This window comes from Staurois parvus, unplaced genomic scaffold, assembly GCF_062004578.1.
Source record: "Staurois parvus isolate SC_StPar_1 unplaced genomic scaffold, SC_StPar_1.0 ptg001938l, whole genome shotgun sequence".
Taxonomy (NCBI): domain Eukaryota; kingdom Metazoa; phylum Chordata; class Amphibia; order Anura; family Ranidae; genus Staurois; species Staurois parvus.
The window spans coordinates 192,828-210,864 of NW_028319734.1; the positions used below are offsets into that span (position 1 = coordinate 192,828).

The following is an 18,037-nucleotide window of genomic DNA, read 5'->3' on the forward strand; positions in this document are numbered from 1 at the left end:
AGAGGGGCAGAAGAGGGACAAGCATGGATGCTGTGCAGGGGCTCCATGTCCTTCTTATCAACTGATGACATCATTGGTTGTTTATATTGTCGGCGGCTAGAATGTTGGGCACCCTCGATGAAAAAGGCTGTTCTGTAGTGATGTGGCTGCCAGTAAGAGGAACCTCTAAACGCAAGGTTTTGAACAAATTCAAGGTGTCGGATATCAGAGATGTTCATAGCTTTTCAAGACAGCAATAAATAAATGCATGGACCTTTGGAAAAGCCTGAAATATGAAAATTTAACAGTGGCCATTCTCAATACACTGAGAAAATAAAATTTGCATTGTTATAGATGAAATTGCAACATTAACAAAGTAATCATATATATATATATATATATATAGACACTAAAAATATACATTATCCTCTGTTTTCAAGCAAACCTGTTTTTGTATTCAGGTCAGGTCTGAACAGAATTATGTAACATTTTTGGAAAAATATACATCCAAGAAGTCCAATACTTGATGCCATTATAGCAAAAATCTCCACAGCCACCATGTCTTTCCCTTTAGTGCTCAGATAGGCCGGGATCATGGCAATCCAGACACTGCAGAACACCAGCATGCTGAAGGTGATGTACTTGGCCTCATTAAAACTGTCCGGTAATGTCCTGGCTAAAAAAGCTATAATGAAGCTCACAGCTGCCAGAAGCCCCATATATCCCAGGACAGAGTAGAAGCCGATAACTGAACCCTCATTACACTGAATGATGATCTTTCCCTGATAAGAGTGAGTGTCCTGATCCTGGAAGGGAGGAGAAATAGACAACCAAGTGACACAGATTATGACTTGAACAAGTGAGAACACACAGATTATAAAATTGGGCAGTTTGGCTCCCATCCATTTCTTCCAGGGACTTCCAGGTTTGGTGGCTTTAAAAGCAATACACACCATGATACTTTTGGCAAGTAGAGAAGAGACGGCAACTGAGAAGATGACACCAAAAGAGGTTACACGCAGCATGCAGGTTACATCTACTGGACGGCCGAGGAACAAGAAGACACAGAGAAAGTTCAGCATGATGGAGACCAGGAGAAGATAGCTCAGGTTCTGGTTATTAGCTTTAACAATGGGGGTGTACTGGTAATGTACAAATATCCCCAATATTATACCAGTCAGAAGACAACAGAGGATGGAGACAGATGAAAATACTGCAACAATTGTATCCTCAGTGTAGGAGAGAAATTCCACCAATTTTGGAACACACCGATCCTTCTTCTCATTTGGCCATTCATCATCAGGACATTTCATGCAGTTTTCACTGTCTGCAGGAAGATCAATACCAACACAATGAGCATCTGTGTCAAAGTTTCTAAGAAAATAAACACATATACTGTTTTAGCTCGCAGCTAGCAATTTGATTTCCATCAGTTCATTGTGGGAGAGTAATTAGTATTTATATATTAGAGTTACGTTGTATTATAAATTAAGAGATTGATCTTTAGCTTTATTGTTTCTCTGGTTCTATAGTTATCATGTAACATAAAAATAGGGTTGCTGGACTTCCTTGTATGTAGAGACTGGCTATGGCCAGTAGTAAAATATGAAAACGTGAATGATGCTTTTAAGGGATTGAAGAATGTAGAGGAAATTTGTTATAAGCAGAAAAAGTAATAAAGGTCAAGTTTTAATTTAAGATGTATTTAAACCTGATAATGAAATTCCCTTATCTGCTACCTTTTGGTCTCCTCAAAATATCATTAAAAGAGAAGCGTGGGCTTGCTTTTTTTCTTTAAAACCATACTTACCTATGTGGATGCAGCATTGGTCCGAAGCTACATCTGTCCCCCACCAGCTCCAAGTGTGAGAACTCAGCGATCACATGATCACCGATCGTTGAGTTCTCACAGCTGCTCTGAGCATTGTCAGTCACCGCTGTTTGCTCGGTCCCCCCCCCCAATAACTGGAGCGCTGGGCTATGGAGGAGTGGGAGAAGCTGGTTAAGGCTCTCAGTGCTTTGCTGAGAGGCTGAGCCAGGTGTCACTCCAGACTCTGGGGTGGATCACGACTTTAAATTTGGGATCTTTCCCCAGTCTGGACCGGCCAAGTGGTTTCAGCCGACAGTTGGTTTCAGCCCACTGTCAGCTGAAGACTGGTGAAAGGAGTGCAGAACAAACTGCACTCCTGTGATCCACATGAGAAGTACAGCCAAAAGAGCTTTGGGTGTACTTTTCTTCTAAACAGCATTTTGGTATATGATCTGATCAATAAGTGCAAACAATACCCATCAATCATGCCAGACATATAGATGTGTCCTGCGCACACGTCCTGTCTAACCTCAAAAAGTCTAATTAGCCCTCCTAGTTTTTATCATAAGACTGTAGAAGGCTTGGTCTCTGTTGTGAAGAAGTCCACAAAAATGCTTTGTGTTGTCAGCCCATGACAGGACTTAGAATCTGAGGGCTTTTCTGTCAGATCAACAGGAACTTTACTATACTTATATATGGAGCTAAAACATTGAGGAAAGTGCATGTATTGCACAGAGGTACTGCTTTTCTACATACACTTTAAGAATTCAGTGTGTCAAATTTTGGGAACAAATGTAATGTTATCATCTATTGACATTGGAACCAATGTTATGAAATGAATATTATAATTACCCTGTAGGATGTTATATAGAGCAGTAAAATAAGTGCAATTTCTGTATTGAATATTACTCCATGTATTCAGATTTATAAATTGTAACTTTACAAATTTGTAAATTGTATATATAATTTATTATTATTATTCTAATATTATTATATAGTATTTATATAGCGCCAAAGGGTATGCTCAGCGCTGTACAGTAGCAGAGGGGACAGAACATGAGACAAGACAGCAACAATACAACACACGAGGGGTTTGAGGGCCCTGCTTTTTCGAGCTTACAATCTAGGAGGGAGGGGAAGGTGGTACAGGAGGAGATGGCTGTGGGGGATGGAGTGGTGGGAGGAGTGGAGGAGGTTAATTGTTAGGTGAGGTCGGGTGTTAGGTGAGGGTGGGGTAGGCTTCTCTGAAGAGGAGGGTTTTCAGGGTGCGCCTGAAGGTGAGGAGGGTAGGTGACAGTCTGATGGATTGGGGGAGGGAGTTCCAGAGGATGAGGGAAGTCCTAGAGAAGTCCTGCAATTGGGCGTGGGAGGAGGAGACCAGGGAGCTAGACAGTAGGAGGTCCTGTGAGGAGCGGAGGGCACGGGTAGGGTAGTATTTGGGTATCAGGTCAGTTATGTAGTTTGGGGTGGCGTTGTGAATGGCTTTGTAGGTCAGAGTTAGCAGTTTGAATTTGATGCATTGGGCAATCGGGAGCCAATGAAGAGATTGGCAGAGAGGGGTGGCAGATGTGGAGCGGTTGGTGAGGTGGATGAGTCTAGCCGTGAAGTTTAGGATCGACTGGAGTGGGGATAGCGTTCGTTTGAGCCAGTGAGAAGGGAATTGCAATAGTCCAGGTGTGAGATGATGAGGGAGTGTACGAGTTGTTTGGTGGTGTCTGGGGTGAGGAATGTGCGTATCTTGGAAATGTTGCGGAGGTGGAGCCTGAAAGATCTAGATAGCAGTTGGATGTGGGGTAGGAAGGAGAGGTGGGAGTCCAGGGTGACACCCAAGACTTTGGCGTGTGGGGTGGGAGAGATGGTGGAGCTGTTAGTAGTGATGGAGAGGATGGGGGGGGCGGAGTGGGGGGAAGATCAGGAGCTGGATTTTGGATAGGTTACGTTTGAGGAAATAGAGTGACATCCAGTCTGATATGTCGTTTAGGAGGTGGGCGATGCGGGCAGAGAGTGAGGGGGTGAGGTGGGGGGTGGAGAGGTAAATTTGGGTGTTGTCGGCATAGAGGTGGTAATTGAAGCCGTGAATAAGTTTGCCAAGGGAGGAGGTATAGATGGAGAAGAGGAGGGGCCCAAAGACAGAGCCTTGGGGGACCCCGACAGAGAGGGGGAGGGAGGTGGCAGTGTTGTAGGTGACGCTGAAGGAGCGTTGGGAAAGGTAGGAGGAGAACCAGGAGAGAGCAGCATCCCTGATGCCAAGGGACTGCAGTTTGGCTAGAAGGAGAGGGTGGTGAACAGTGTTGAAAGCCGCAGAGAGGTTGAGGAGCAGGAGGATAGAATAGTGGACATTGGCTCTGGCGGTTAGGAGGTCGTTGGTGATTTTAAGTAGGGCGGTTTCGGTGGAGTGCAGGGGATGGAAGCCAGACTGTAGGGGGTCAAGGAGGTTGTTATCAGTGAGGTGGGCGTTTAGGCGATTGTAGGCCAGGCGCTCAAGGAGCTTGGAAGTAAAAGCCAGGAGGGAGATGGGTCTAAGGTTGTTAAGGTTAGTGGGGTCAAGGGAGGATTTTTTGAGTATGGGGGTGATGTGTGAGTGCTTTAGAGGGGAGGGTGCAGGTGGAGAGGGAGAGATTGAAGATGTGGGTGAGGGAGCTAATGATGGAGGGGGGGTGACTGGAGGAGCTGTGAGGGGATAGGGTCCAGGAGGCAGGTGGTGAGGCGGGCTTAAGTGAAGACCTTAGAGACCTCCTCAGAGGTAGTTGGGCTGTAGGAGCGGAGTGTTGGGGAGGTGATGGTGTGCGGGGCATTAGGTATAGTGGGGGGTAGTGCGGCTATGAGGTCAGGGGAGGGGAGGGTGGAGGGGTTGGAGGAGGGCGGGAGTCTGGGTGGAGAGGTGGATTGTGAGTTGACAATGTCCTTACGGATTGCGTCAATCTTGTTTTGGAAGTATACAAATGGTATGTAGCGCTAAATAGTATATCAACGGGGGCGCATGCGCGACCAGGGACGATGGCGGCTGTGTAAACCCTGAGCTCCGCTCATCCCCGGCCAGCACGGACTCACCCGCCACGCGCCACTGCCTTCCTTCAGCTCCGGGTGAGTCATACACCCTCTGCACCCGGCACGGCACCAGAACGAGCCCTCTATGGGGAAGATAGGGCGCTGGAAGCCCCCCTCCCCGCAGCCACAGGATCCGCGGCCGTCACCGCTCCGGCGGTTCTTATCCAGGCCGCAATCCCCGACCTCTGGCATGTCCAGGAACCCAGGGAGCGATCCCGGACCCCCGGTGGTCACGGAGGGTACTGCACCCTCAAGCATTACAGCTCCTCTGCCTGCCTCTGCCTTGCTCCAGCCCCAGATGGAGGATCCTGATCCCCAGAATATAACTGGGGGGGCAATAGTTCACCCTGCCTCAGGGAATCAACACCCCTCCACCCAGATTTCCCAGCAGGCTGTCACATCATCATCTCTCCCAATTTCAGCGCTAGATGATAAATTGCAAATATTCTTACGCAATATCACCGCATCCATTTCCACTGAAATTGGAAAACTGGCGTTGGATCTCAGAGGGGAAATAGCGCAGATTGGTGACCGCATGGATAAATTGGAAACTGAGTTTGATGATTTGGTGCAATACGTTCATGTTCTGGAAGAGGACAACGCGTATTTGAAACATTCCATGTCCCAAATGCAGCTTCAACAAGAGGATTTGGAAAACAGGGAACGGCGCCAAAATATCCGTATACGCGGTATGTCCGAATCTATTGATGATGCACAACTACACCGTCACCTATTATCCTTTTTCACCGCAACTGCTCCCTTGGTTCCAGAAGCTGATTGGCGTATGGACAGGGCTCATCGCTCCTTGGGCCCAAAACCTGTTGAAGGCACCAGACCTCGCGACGTCATAGTTCGCTTCCATTTTTTTCAAAGCAAGGAAGCCTTATTATCAGCAGTTCGCCACAAGCCATCTCTGGAATTTAAAGGTGACAGACTCCAACTCTTCTGCGATCTGTCCCCGATTACCCTGGCCAAGCGGCGAGCTCTGAAGCCGATCACCTCACACCTTCAGCAACACCGTGTCCTTTATCGGTGGGGGTTACCCTTCAGGCTGATCGTAACTAGGGACAATACTCAAGTTGTGCTCCGTGATCTTCATTAGGCGGATTCTTTTTTTAAGCGCCTGGGACTTCCACCTTTGTCAGATGACGTGACCCCTCTGCCACCCACTCCAGCTCGTCCATCTGCCACCCCCAACAAGATCTGGACTCCAGTCCGCAGAGGCCGGAAGAGGCTCTCACGTACCCCACGTCCACGACATCCTCGGACAACTGATCCGCCTGTCTGATGACTCCCTGGGGTGCTTCTCCGTTGTGACTTCGGTGCCGATCCTTCCCTCCTGGTTTATACATGTTTTTTTCCACAGGTTTTTCATTTCTGGCCGGCCGAACCATTGTTGGGTGTTTTTTTTTTTTTTTTCACTTTTGTTTTTTCTGGCCGGGTTTGGCGATCTCCCTGATGTCTTGGTTGTCGTGTTGCTCCCGATTTTGTCTAGCCATAGGCCTAGGCGACTTGGGCCAAATTGTTGCTCCCAAGTTTATATCCTTGCGGATACTTATGTCAACTACTATGTTTGTTCTTTCTTGTGTTAGTTTAATGTTTTTTGTTCTCCATTCTTTTACATCGATGGTATATTATTCATTTCTCATGCTAATACATGTGCTTATTTTATTATTATTTTATAATGGCTTTGAGGTTTTTGTCATATAGGCCTTGATTCACTATTGGGCGTGGGCGCATATTTATGGGCTTAAGCCCAATTTTCATGGGCGTCCGTCCATTTTTTACCCTGCAACCTAATTCACTATTGACCAGAGCCCATAAGCAGACGCCCAATCTAATTCACAAAAAGACACACGCCCGGAATCAGACTCACAAAAGCAGACTTGCTAAGAAGCAAGTCTAACACCATGAAAAATCACTGCAGAGACATGTTCACTTAGAAATTTGCTTTGCCAAATATCAGGACTTCACTTTAAACAATATCTGCTATTTCCAAAAAAATTAAGAATGTGTTAAAAATCGTTTTTTTCAAGGAAATCGACACAGTAAAAATCTAGATGCCCGTGCAGTGTCTTTGGCAGATAGAACTGAGCATGTGCAGAACACATTTTAGACCTCTGCCATGGGCGTTTGCTTTTTAGCCACTGACTAATAGTGAATCTGATTGTGGATTCCTCTGACAGCCGACACTCGGTCGCGACTACTGTGTTTAATAAACAGCACTCGGCATATCTTCATGTAATCTAATTAGATTTCCTTCGTTTTAGTGATTCTATTTTTGTTTCTTATCCTTTATAATTATTTCTGTTATGATTTTACTTATTTTGAAGGTCTAGATAATATTTATTTTGAAAGCTGAGTGTAAAAATAAAGGTCCGCAATAAAAAAAAAAAAAAAAAACAGCGTGGGTCCCCCCTCTCATCCATACCAAGCCCTTCAGGTCTGGTATGGATATTAAGGGGGAACTCCATGCTGAAATTTAAAAAAAAAAACAGCGTGGGTCCCCCTCAATATCCATACCAGACCTTTATCCGAGCATGCAGCCCGGCAGGTCAGGAAAGGGGGGGGGGACGAGCGAGCGCCCCCCCCCTCCTGAACCATACCAGGCCACATGCCCTCAACATGGGGGGGGGTGCTTTGGGGCAGGGGGGCTCCCCAAAGCACCTTGTCCCCATGTTGATGAGGACAAGGGCCTCTTCCCCACAACCCTGGCCGGTGGTTGTGGGGGTCTGCGGGCGGGGGGCTTATCAGAATCTGGAAGCCCCCTTTAACAAGGGGGCCCCCAGATCCCGGCCCCCCCCCCCCTACGTGAACGAGTCTGCGGTACATGCTCCCGCAGACTCCTTCACAAAAAAAAAAAGTGTGGTGTAAAAAAAACACAGTACAGGGTCTTTGACAAGTCCTTTATTAAAACAATGTCCCCCGAAGTAGATCCAACGTCAATCGCGGCGGCGGCGGCAGGGACCCGAAAAAAGAAAAAAAAAAAGGCTCCGCTCCAGTCCCAGGCTTCCAGCCTTGTGAAGAAGAGGCTAGCAAACAGTTCTTATATAGGTATGGGGCGGGGCCAGCCGGGGACATCATCCGAGTGACCCGCCCCATGTCACATGCTTGCTGTTCCTGGCTGGCCCCGCCCCATAGCTATATAAGAAATGTCAGACTGTCTCCTGCATTCAGCTTGTTAGCCTCAGTGGAGAGACAGGCTGACATTTCTCAAATAGGTAAGGGGCGGGGATGATGTGCCCGGCTGGCCCCGCCCCATACCTATATAAGAACTGTCAGCTAGCCTCTTCTTCACAAGGCTGGAAGCCTCCGACGGGAGCGGAACCTTTTTTTTTCTTTCTTTTTTCGGGTCCCTGCCGCCGCCGCCGCCGTGATTGACGTTGGATCTACTTCGGGGGACATTGTTTTAATAAAGGACTTGTCAAAGACCCTGTACTGTGTTTTTTTTACACCACACTTAGTTTTTTTGTGAATAAGTCTGCAGGACCATGTACCGCAGACTCGTTCACGTAGGGGGGGGGCGGGATCTGGGGGCCCCCTTGTTAAAGGGGGCTTCCAGATTCTGATAAGCCCCCGCCCGCAGACCCCCACAACCACCGGCCAGGGTTGTGGGGAAGAGGCCCTTGTCCTCATCAACATGGGGACAAGGTGCTTTGGGGGGGGAGCCCCCCCTGCCCCAAAGCACCCCCCATGTTGAGGGCATGTGGCCTGGTATGGTTCAGGAGGGGGGGGGCGCTCGCTTGTCCCCCCCCCCTTTTCCTGACCTGCCGGGCTGCATGCTCGGATAAGGGTCTGGTATGGATATTGAGGGGGACCCACGCTGTTTTTTTTTTTAATTCCAGCGTGGAGTTCCCCCTTAATATCCATACCAGATCCGAAGGGCTTGGTACAGATGGGAGGGGGGACCCCACACTTTTTTTTTTATTATTTATGCAATAAAGGAAATTATTTTACATTCAGCTGTCAGTGGGGAACCCCGCTGACAGCTGAAACATTAACTCATGGCTGTCGCTCCTACAATCCCGCATGAGTTATGTTATCAACTCATGCAGCATTTTAGTAATGAAAACCAATGCAGCGCTCATGTTTCAGCTGTCGGCGGATTTCCCCACTGACAGTTGAATGTCAAAGTATTGCAGTGATTTATAAACAGTTCTTTAAATAACTGGCGTGGGGTCCCCCCTCCCATCCATACTAAGCCCTTCGGGTCTCGTATGGATGTTGAGGGGTAACTCCACGCTGAAATTAAATAAAAAACAGAATGGGGTACCCCCCTAAATCCATAACACATACTTATCCGAGCATGCAGCCCGGCAGGTCAGGAAAGGGGGGGGGGGACGAGCGAGCGCCTCCCCCCCTCCTGAACCATACCAGGCCACATGCCCATACCAAATTATTCAAACATTTGTAAACAGACCAATTAACTGAAATGGTTTGACATTTGTACCCCAAATATGACGTTCCCTGAGGCATTGGTAAACCGAGGTACGCCTGTATTAGTATTGCAATCCTTTGTATTGGGATACATAGAACCAACATACATGTGAATTGGCAACATAGCACAACATTTGTGTCACATTGGAGATATCTGGTAGTTATACTGACCATGCCCAGGGACCTAGGATTGATTCACAGCACAGAAATACAGGCTGGATTAGCAATGTAGCTCCGTGGGTTAGTGGTTAGCACTACTGCCTCATAACTCTAGGGTTGTCGGTTTGAATCCCAACCCCGGTGAGGTAGTAGCATGATCTCTGTGTGTGGCTGTCTTCACATACATGTTCTGGCAACATCTTTGCTTTCTGTCTAAATGATCCCTAAAATGTGAATTAGAATGAGGCCTTGTCTGTTGAAACACCTTCAAAGCTGCACCTTATGTGAATGTCATACAATGGTATAAGATAAGGGCCTGAATCACTAATAGATTTGATAATGAATGGTTTACACTCCACCCACTTTTGTGAAGGATTTGGCAAGCAAAGAGCTGACAGAGAGAGAGAAGAGTGAGACGAAGAAGAGTGAGCGAGAGATACATATGAAGAGTGATAAAGAGAGACATTCAGAAGAGTGAGCGAGAGAGAAGAGCGAGCCAGTGAGACAAAGAAGAGTGAGCGAGAGATACATACTGAAGAGTGATAAAGAGAGACATTCAGAAGAGTGAACGAGAGAGAAAAGACTTGGTTGGTGAATCCACACATCAAACTTGTCACAAATCCTGGCGTGCATTTTTCCCCCAAATGCATAGCAGACCCTTATCCCAGCAGGCAGGTACCGCACGCCTTCAAAGATTTATTTCCTTTGTTGATTTTCCTGCTTCGCTCACACTATATGCAATTGAAAATTACTCTTTAAGTTGCCAATTTTACTGTGTTTTCTAGAGAATTACTAACTAGTTGTGTTTTCAATTGTGTGTAGCATTGCGATTTCTATTTGAGTCTAGATGTTAAATTGCTAATAAATGGCCACAATTCTCAAATACCTTTGAACTCTCGCTGCAACAAATGGTGTATGTTAATACACTCACATTCATTATATCCAATATCAGGTACGATGTCAATGCACAAATCGCACCTGAAATTGCACACCCTGGATGTGACTTGTCATGTGATTGGCATGGCCAGCAGCTTGCTCTTTGCATGGCAAATTGCACACAATGTTACTGGGGGCCAACACCACTGTCACATCTAATCCGATGCGGCAATTGTCTAACTTACAGTGAAGTTCCACGAGTTCACAATCCAATTGGATGTGAACAGAGCCTACAGTGGCCAATAGGATGCGACTTGGTCTACGATTTGCAAGTCGCCTGTCAAGCTAATTGCATGGCAATCGCAAACAATGTTACTGGGGGCTACCCGGTCACATTAAAGCAGATTTCTAAGTGGTGTTATTGACACCACAGTCACATCATGTGACTTGCATAGAAGTTGCATGATTTCAAAGTCGGGGTACATGGTGATTTCAAGTGCAATTTGCAAGACAATCGACACCGATCTCTCAGCAAATTGCATGAAAAGTAGTGTATTCATTACTCTATTATTACTTGCGGCTCCTACCAAGTTTGAACCACAACAATATGAACGCTCCAATAGCGTGCACATTGAGTGGGACTTGGCATGTGATTTGCACAACATGCAAGCTGTAAATCGTCTGCAAAGTCGCACCCTATTGTCTGCTATTAGAGTGACCACATGGGTGCGTTTCAAACACTGATTTCTATAGTAGTACATGTACTACTTTAGTGGCAATTTGCATAGAGATCTGTGTCAGATGTCTTGAAAATTGCATTGAAATGGTCAACTTTACTGTAAGTTGCATGATTTGTAAATCAGCTTTGCCCAGAGTGTAATGTTTGGTGATGTTTGATTTCTGGAGTGTTTTACCAATTGATGGGAAATTCACCATACTAGTCAAATCGATTTGTCATTTTCAGTATTGCATACAAGATGTGGTCATGTGACTGTCTTAACTCATGGGAGAATCTGGAGGGAATTGTGACCATAGTAGCAATAACGGTTCCAATTGGGGTTCCCTTTCACATCCCTGCTCAATGTTCTGTTGTATGCTGCACACGTACATTTCACTGTATATATCTTTCTGATTTGTGGGCCTGTATACCAAGGGTTAATGCAGGTAGGAAGGGGATTCATCAGGTGAAAACACTTTCACTGACCAAATTAAGGTCAGTGGTGGGTGTGGCTTCATTGGGGGTGGGGCCTTGTTTGGCGCTCCAAATACAACCTAGCTTATATAAAGATGTGCAGTAGGGAGTGATTTGGCCTGTTACTAGGCCGGGTGGTTTGTGACTAAGTCCTTGCTTGTAGTGGTTTGGGGGAGGAAGAGATTTTGTGCTGAATTGCCCCAGACACCACTCAGGCTGTGTTTGGAAGTGGGCTGGAAATGTTTGCATATTTTTGGCCTTGTAAAGTGTTTGTGTGTTATTGCACAATGATTGTGTTTTTTTTCTTTGCATTGAAAGCCTCACACATGTCAATCGTTTTGTTTTAAAATCTGCTCTTGTTTTAATTTTGCTTGCTTATTTAGACTCCAATGCATTTTTCTTACAAACCTGCTGACAAATGTATGTGTAGGGGATTTGTAGAGGTGGGAGGGGTTTTGTAGAGGTGGGAGGGGTTTTTCACATATGTCTTGTTTTCTTGATATTTTGATCTGTACACTTTTTTTGTGAATGGATCTTTATACTAAATGATTGTGTAAGTAAACCTTATGTGCACGAAAATGTTACTTGATTCATCTTCCCCTTTGTTTCCTGCTATAACCTGAGCACACACAGTTCATTAGAAGTATCTTTAGATTGTAAGCTCTTATGAGCAGGAGTGTTTTATTTTTGCCACATCAATCCTATTTTTGTGACTCACCAAGATATTGACTGTACCTACTTGTTCCTGCTGACCAAATAAATGAAGATATATTTGATCAATAAATGTTTCACCGATGTTTTTGTGTTTATTTTATGTTCAATATATGAACAACCTTAATAGTTACTTTGTATACTTATATAATCTGCTCAAATGTAGCTTGTAAGAGCGTGAATATGCAAGTGGGTGCAAACTGGCTTTTTCAAAACCAAACAAAAAAAATAAAAAACCTGCTTGCACCACAATATTGTTATGTACTAATGAATGTCACATTCACTGTGCAGCCAGCTACAGGTTTTCTACAATTTGATTTACAGTAATAAAATAGTCCACACTCTATGTTGATTTTTGGCCTTTGGCAACAAATATATATTAGCCAAGGTTTAAAAAAAAAAATCACTAAGAAACACACATTCGCGAAAGCTATCATAGCCGTGCATAGAAATGAGTTATCGTGCATAGATATGCGCGATCGTGCACAAATAAACGCCAAACAGGTGTCCCCCATGGCGCACGAGCAGCTATCTTCCCGGAAGTCCGTCATCTGGTGCGCGCGCACCCGGAAGTGGTTGTGGGGAGTGTAAGTGGATGACAAGTGGTTGGAGGTTTTGTGTTGGTTGAAAATTTTGATAACTTTATTGGCATTTGGACATGGCGAGAGCACAGTTCTCAGCTGAGGAGATGATCCTTATATGTACAGTAAGTGTGGCCATTGTAAATATGTTAATAACATGTGAGGGACAGGTAATTGCAATTTTGTGGGTGGGGCCTAGCAGAATCTCACTTGGTGCACATGCTACTTATCTGTACATTAGCTCCTGGGTATTGATGGGTCAATGATATTAACCACTTGCCTACTGGGTACTCCTACCCCCTTCCTGTCCTGGCCAATTTTCATCTTTCTGCACTGTTACCCTTTGAATGACAATTGTGCGGTCATGCCACATTGTACCCATCTTAAATTTATATCAGTTTTTTCAGACAAATAGAGCTTTCTTTGGGTGGTATTGACTTGCTGCTGTGAGTTTTACTTTTTGCTCGATAAACCACAAAATAGCTCATAATGAATAAAAGTCTGTTTATATTATAACATTTGGTAAACTGGTAATTTAGCAACACTGATGTGCGTTGATGAGGCAGCACTGGTGGGTGGCACTGCTGGCCACAGGTGGGCGTAACTGTTGGGTGGCACTGGTGGGCACTGATCATCGGGGCCGACCCCTGCTTTGATAACTGCTGGTTCTCGGCAGTACTTTCCACACATTCTGACAGCGTGATGAAAGTGCAGCCAAGACCCGGCAAATGCATTTCCCGGTGATCAGCGTGTCATTGGACATGGCTGATCACATGGTAAAAAGCCGCTGTGATTGGTCTTTACCACATCACGTGATCAGCTGTGTCCTTAAGACACAGCAATCACGGAGAGCGCGTTCTGCCAGGATGTCATATGACGCCCTCCCAGAGCTGCCTGGATGCAGTGTAGCGTTATTCGGCTATCTGCGGTCGCCAAATAGGTAACCAGCTAGGCCTTCATGGCTAATCTTTGAATATCTGGACATGTATACTGCGTATAATGCATTACATTCTACAATGTGTTGGTGTACATGGTATTACAGTGTGCAATGCGTTGCTGGATTCTGCATGACAGTGGACAGCGTATCACAGTGTGCAATGCGTAGCTCCAGCCTGCATGACAGTGTACAGTGCATTACAGTCTACAATGTGTGGGTGTACACGGTATTACAGTGTGCAATGCGTTGCTCCATCCTGCATGACAGAGTACAGTGCATTACAGTCTACAATGTGTGGGTGTACACGGTATTACAGTGTGCAATGCGTTGCTCCATCCTGCATGACAGAGTACAGTGCATTACAGTCTACAATGTGTGGGTGTACACGGTATTACTTTGTACAGTGTATTACAGTGTGCAATGCGTTGTACACTGCAGTGTGCACTAAAGCATTTTACACTCATGCACTGTACACACTAACGCATTTGACATTTCTAGTGTGCAATGCGTTAGTGTGCAATGCCTTGGACAGTACAATGCATTTGCAGTATTGGTGTATGTTTATGAAGCACAGATAATTCATCTGATTTTAGTTACAAGGAGAAGTCTTCTCTGTCCCCCTGTTTATGAGGTGGAGGACAATTGTTTTCCGAAGAGGAGAGGAGACATTTTTTCAAGGAGATCTGTATAGATTTCCAGAGATATGTGTAGATGGTTGAGGGGCTGCATGTGATCTCCGGAGATAATTGTGATTAACGATCACCTGAGTTAAACCAGTGAATGAAAAGTGTAAAAAAACATGGATTGAAAATAATCTGCACTGACCACTGTGCTTTGTCAAGCCACATATTGGCACATTCTGGTGTCACACAGATGCGATGTGAAATTTGCAGTGTTTTCTGTGCAAGCGCTGCACCGCATCACAACCGCAACCCCTTCATGCCACCTGCTGCGGCTTTCTAGGTGAAGTTACCAACACACCAAAATTGGTACACAAAGCGTATTGCGATTTGCCAAATTGGATGGCATGCCTATTCACACCCATGTGCATACCCTGAAAAAGGGTCCTGCACATTTTTGGCCCGGATGCGGTGCAATTTGAGGTGTGCAAAATGTTTGTCTCTAATTGCAACGCACACAAATTGCATGTGATTTGCCCAGGAGTGCGGTGTTAGACCACAATGCATGTATGTGAAGCCAGAATAAAAGGATGTGGATTTTGTCTACTTTTACTTGCGCATGTTAACATTATGTAAGTGCATTTTTCTTCTGTTTAACATGCTATAGAAATGCAACATGCATTTGGATGGAGTGTTTTTGTATGTGCATTTTGGAAGTATTCTAAACACACATTGACCCTAGGGCCACACCATATCTTATGCAGGCCATAGATGGGTCGAAAATCGGCCGATTTTTCGGCCGAAAATAAAATCGGCCGATTTTCGGATCGTTAGTGGGCTATTTGTTCGGCCGTTTTTCGGTATTTTGGCAGATTTTTTTTTTCGGTAAAGTTGGAAAAAAACGGCCGAATTTGCCGATCGGCCGATTTTCGCGGCAATGATGGGCAAATCGGCCGATTTTTTACTGATAAAAAATCTGCACATGAGCAGTGACATGCAAGAGGAAGACAAAAAGAAGAAAAAGAAGAAGAGGATGATGATGATGATGAAGATGATGAAGAAGAGGATGATGATGAAGAGGATGATGATGATGAAGAGGATGATGATGATGATGAAGAAGAAGAAGATGATGAAGAGGAAGAAGAGGATGATGATGAAGAAGAAGAAGAAGAGGATGATGATGAAGATGATGAAGAAGAAGATGAAGATGATGAAGAAGAAGATGAGGATGATGAAGAAGAAGATGAGGATGATGAAGAAGAGGATGATGATGAAGAATAAGAAGAAGAAGAAGAAGAGGATGATGATGATGAAGAAGAAGAAGAGGATGATGATGATGAAGAAGAAGAAGAGGATGATGATGAAGAAGAGGATGATGATGAAGAAGAAGAAGAAGAGGATGATGATGAAGATGATGAAGAAGATGAGGATGATGAAGAAGAAGATGAGGATGATGAAGAAGAGGATGATGATGAAGAAGAAGAGGATGATGATGATGAAGAAGAAGAGGATGATGAGGATGATGAAGAAGAAGAGGATGATGATGAAGAAGAGGATGATGATGCAGAGGATGATGATGATGAAGAAGATGATGAAGAAGAGGATGATGATGAAGAGGAAGAAGAGGATGATGATGAAGAAGAAGATGATGAAAAGGAAGAAGAGGATGATGATGAAGAAGAAGAGGATGATGATGATGAAGAAGAAGAGGATGAAGAAGAAGAGGATGATGATGAAGAAGAAGAGGATGATGATGAAGAAGAAGAAGAAGAGGAAGAAGAAGGATGAAAAATGAGAGGAATTCCAGTATGGCAAAAAGTGTCCCTGCAGAGAGCTCCGCTATTTCTTTGACAGTTCCTTGACATTTACAGCGGTTGCAACATTGTATCTATTTGTTTCTGAATAAAAACATCTGTATCCGAAATGGATACAAATACAATGTTGCAACCGCTGTAAATGTCAAAGAACTGTCAAAGAAATAGCGGAGCTCTCTGCAGGGACACTTTTTGCCGGCTGTAGACGGGATGAAAATCGGCCGATTTCTTTTTTTACCATTGCTGGTAACGTCGGCCGCTTGAACAACCGATTTTTCATTTTTTAAAAGAAAAATCGGCTGTTTTTCTCCCCGTCTATGGCCTGCATAAGCATTAGTGTGCCTGGGGGAGGGGGGGACCTTTGGCCTTTCCAAACACAGTAGATGCTCCAAGAATGTTTCCTTGAACTCTTGAAATGGTTAAAAAGGAAAGACACTCTAGATAGCCTGCACTGAGAATTGACTGTCATGATGACGTGTCAATGATTATTTGCTCTCATTTTTCAGGAGTGGTACTGCTTGCGGTTGAAGCTGGTAGAAATCCACCTTCACGTCCTCCACTCACCTTCACTTGTGGCCAGTGGATATTTTGTGGCCGCAGGCAAGAACTGGCATCGAGGACCTGCATAATGACCCTGGCATGCCAGAGGTGGTTTGGAAGCAGCACAGCAATTTGACCATCCCTTTCCTCTATGTTGGTTTTAGGGGTGCAGAATTGCTTCTCGTTCGTGAACGGACTGTCGCCGGATATCAGAGTCCCCATATTTTCAAGATATGTTTTAGCCATGTTGGCTTATTTTTATGTTATTTTCCAAGTGTGTCGCACCTAACCGCACAGTAGTGTGGTGCCATGCGTATTTGTGGCTGTGAATGGGGCTGTTTTTAATAGACGTGTGTAGGTGCAACAACGTTTTCATCATGGTACCTGCGCACATCTACATAGGGCATTACATTTCTTTGCTGTGCTGGAAAATGTGTGTTCTTGCATGCGTTTCTGCACCACCAATGGTGTGAACAAGTCCTAAGGGCTGGTTCACACTATAGAAACAGTCTAGATGTGTTCCTGATGGGTTTTTTTCATGCCCTTTTGGCATGCATGTTTAGTGTGTTCCAGTACATTTTGGATGCGTTTTGGACATGTTTACATTGCATTTTTGTATCCCTTCCACTTATTTTTTTCTATTTTCTTTGTATTCAATGTAGTTAGGGACATGTGCGTTTTAGTACATTCAAGGACATTTCAATGTGTTCCAGTACAGTTCTGTGCAGAAACAATGCAGCGTGGTCAACTTTGTTTACAGCACCTGCAATGCATTGAAAATGCAAGCGCTGATGTGAACTATGACATTGACAACCATATAACCTTCTTTCTGTGCGTTTGTGATGTTGAAAAAGCAACTGAAACACATGTAGTGTGAACTGGCCCTAAAGGTTATTAGAGGTAAGGGAACGGGACTGACCAGGAATTGTGAATTCAATCAGACTAGTGGTGAGATACAATCAGCAATTGTATAATAATGTGAGATCTGAGCTGTAGCTGATAGAAAATGAGACACATTCACTTGATCAGTAAATAGATAGTTAAAGAGTGGGGCGGTGATCCATAGATTTGCATATGGGACAGGTGATGATGGGGTGGGGGAGGGGGTCAAGTTGTATAAGGAGACAGATTTAAAAGAGAAAAAAGTTACAATGAAATATACACGGCATGAAACTTGCACATGACCTAATTGGCAGAAGAACAGTACGCAAGTAACATTCATCCACTTTCTAGTCATTAGGCAAAATCATAATTGATTGATCAATATTCCTGCCACAACCCAGAAAAGTGATCTCCATTTTTTTGGGATGTTGCCAAGACTGGGATTAGAACC

At 44.8% G+C, this 18,037-nt stretch overlaps 1 protein-coding gene across 1 annotated transcript in view; it reads right to left on the minus strand.

Moving 5' to 3' along the window:
• Window positions 1-401: 401 nt before the first annotated feature.
• The window catches only part of LOC149433197 (vomeronasal type-2 receptor 26-like), a 38,041-nt gene continuing 20,405 nt past the window's right edge, over window positions 402-18,037 (minus strand). The window contains exon 4 of the mRNA XM_089664534.1: window positions 402-1,306. Coding sequence (XP_089520660.1) covers window positions 402-1,306 — 905 coding nt within the window. The remainder of the gene's footprint in view (window positions 1,307-18,037) is intronic.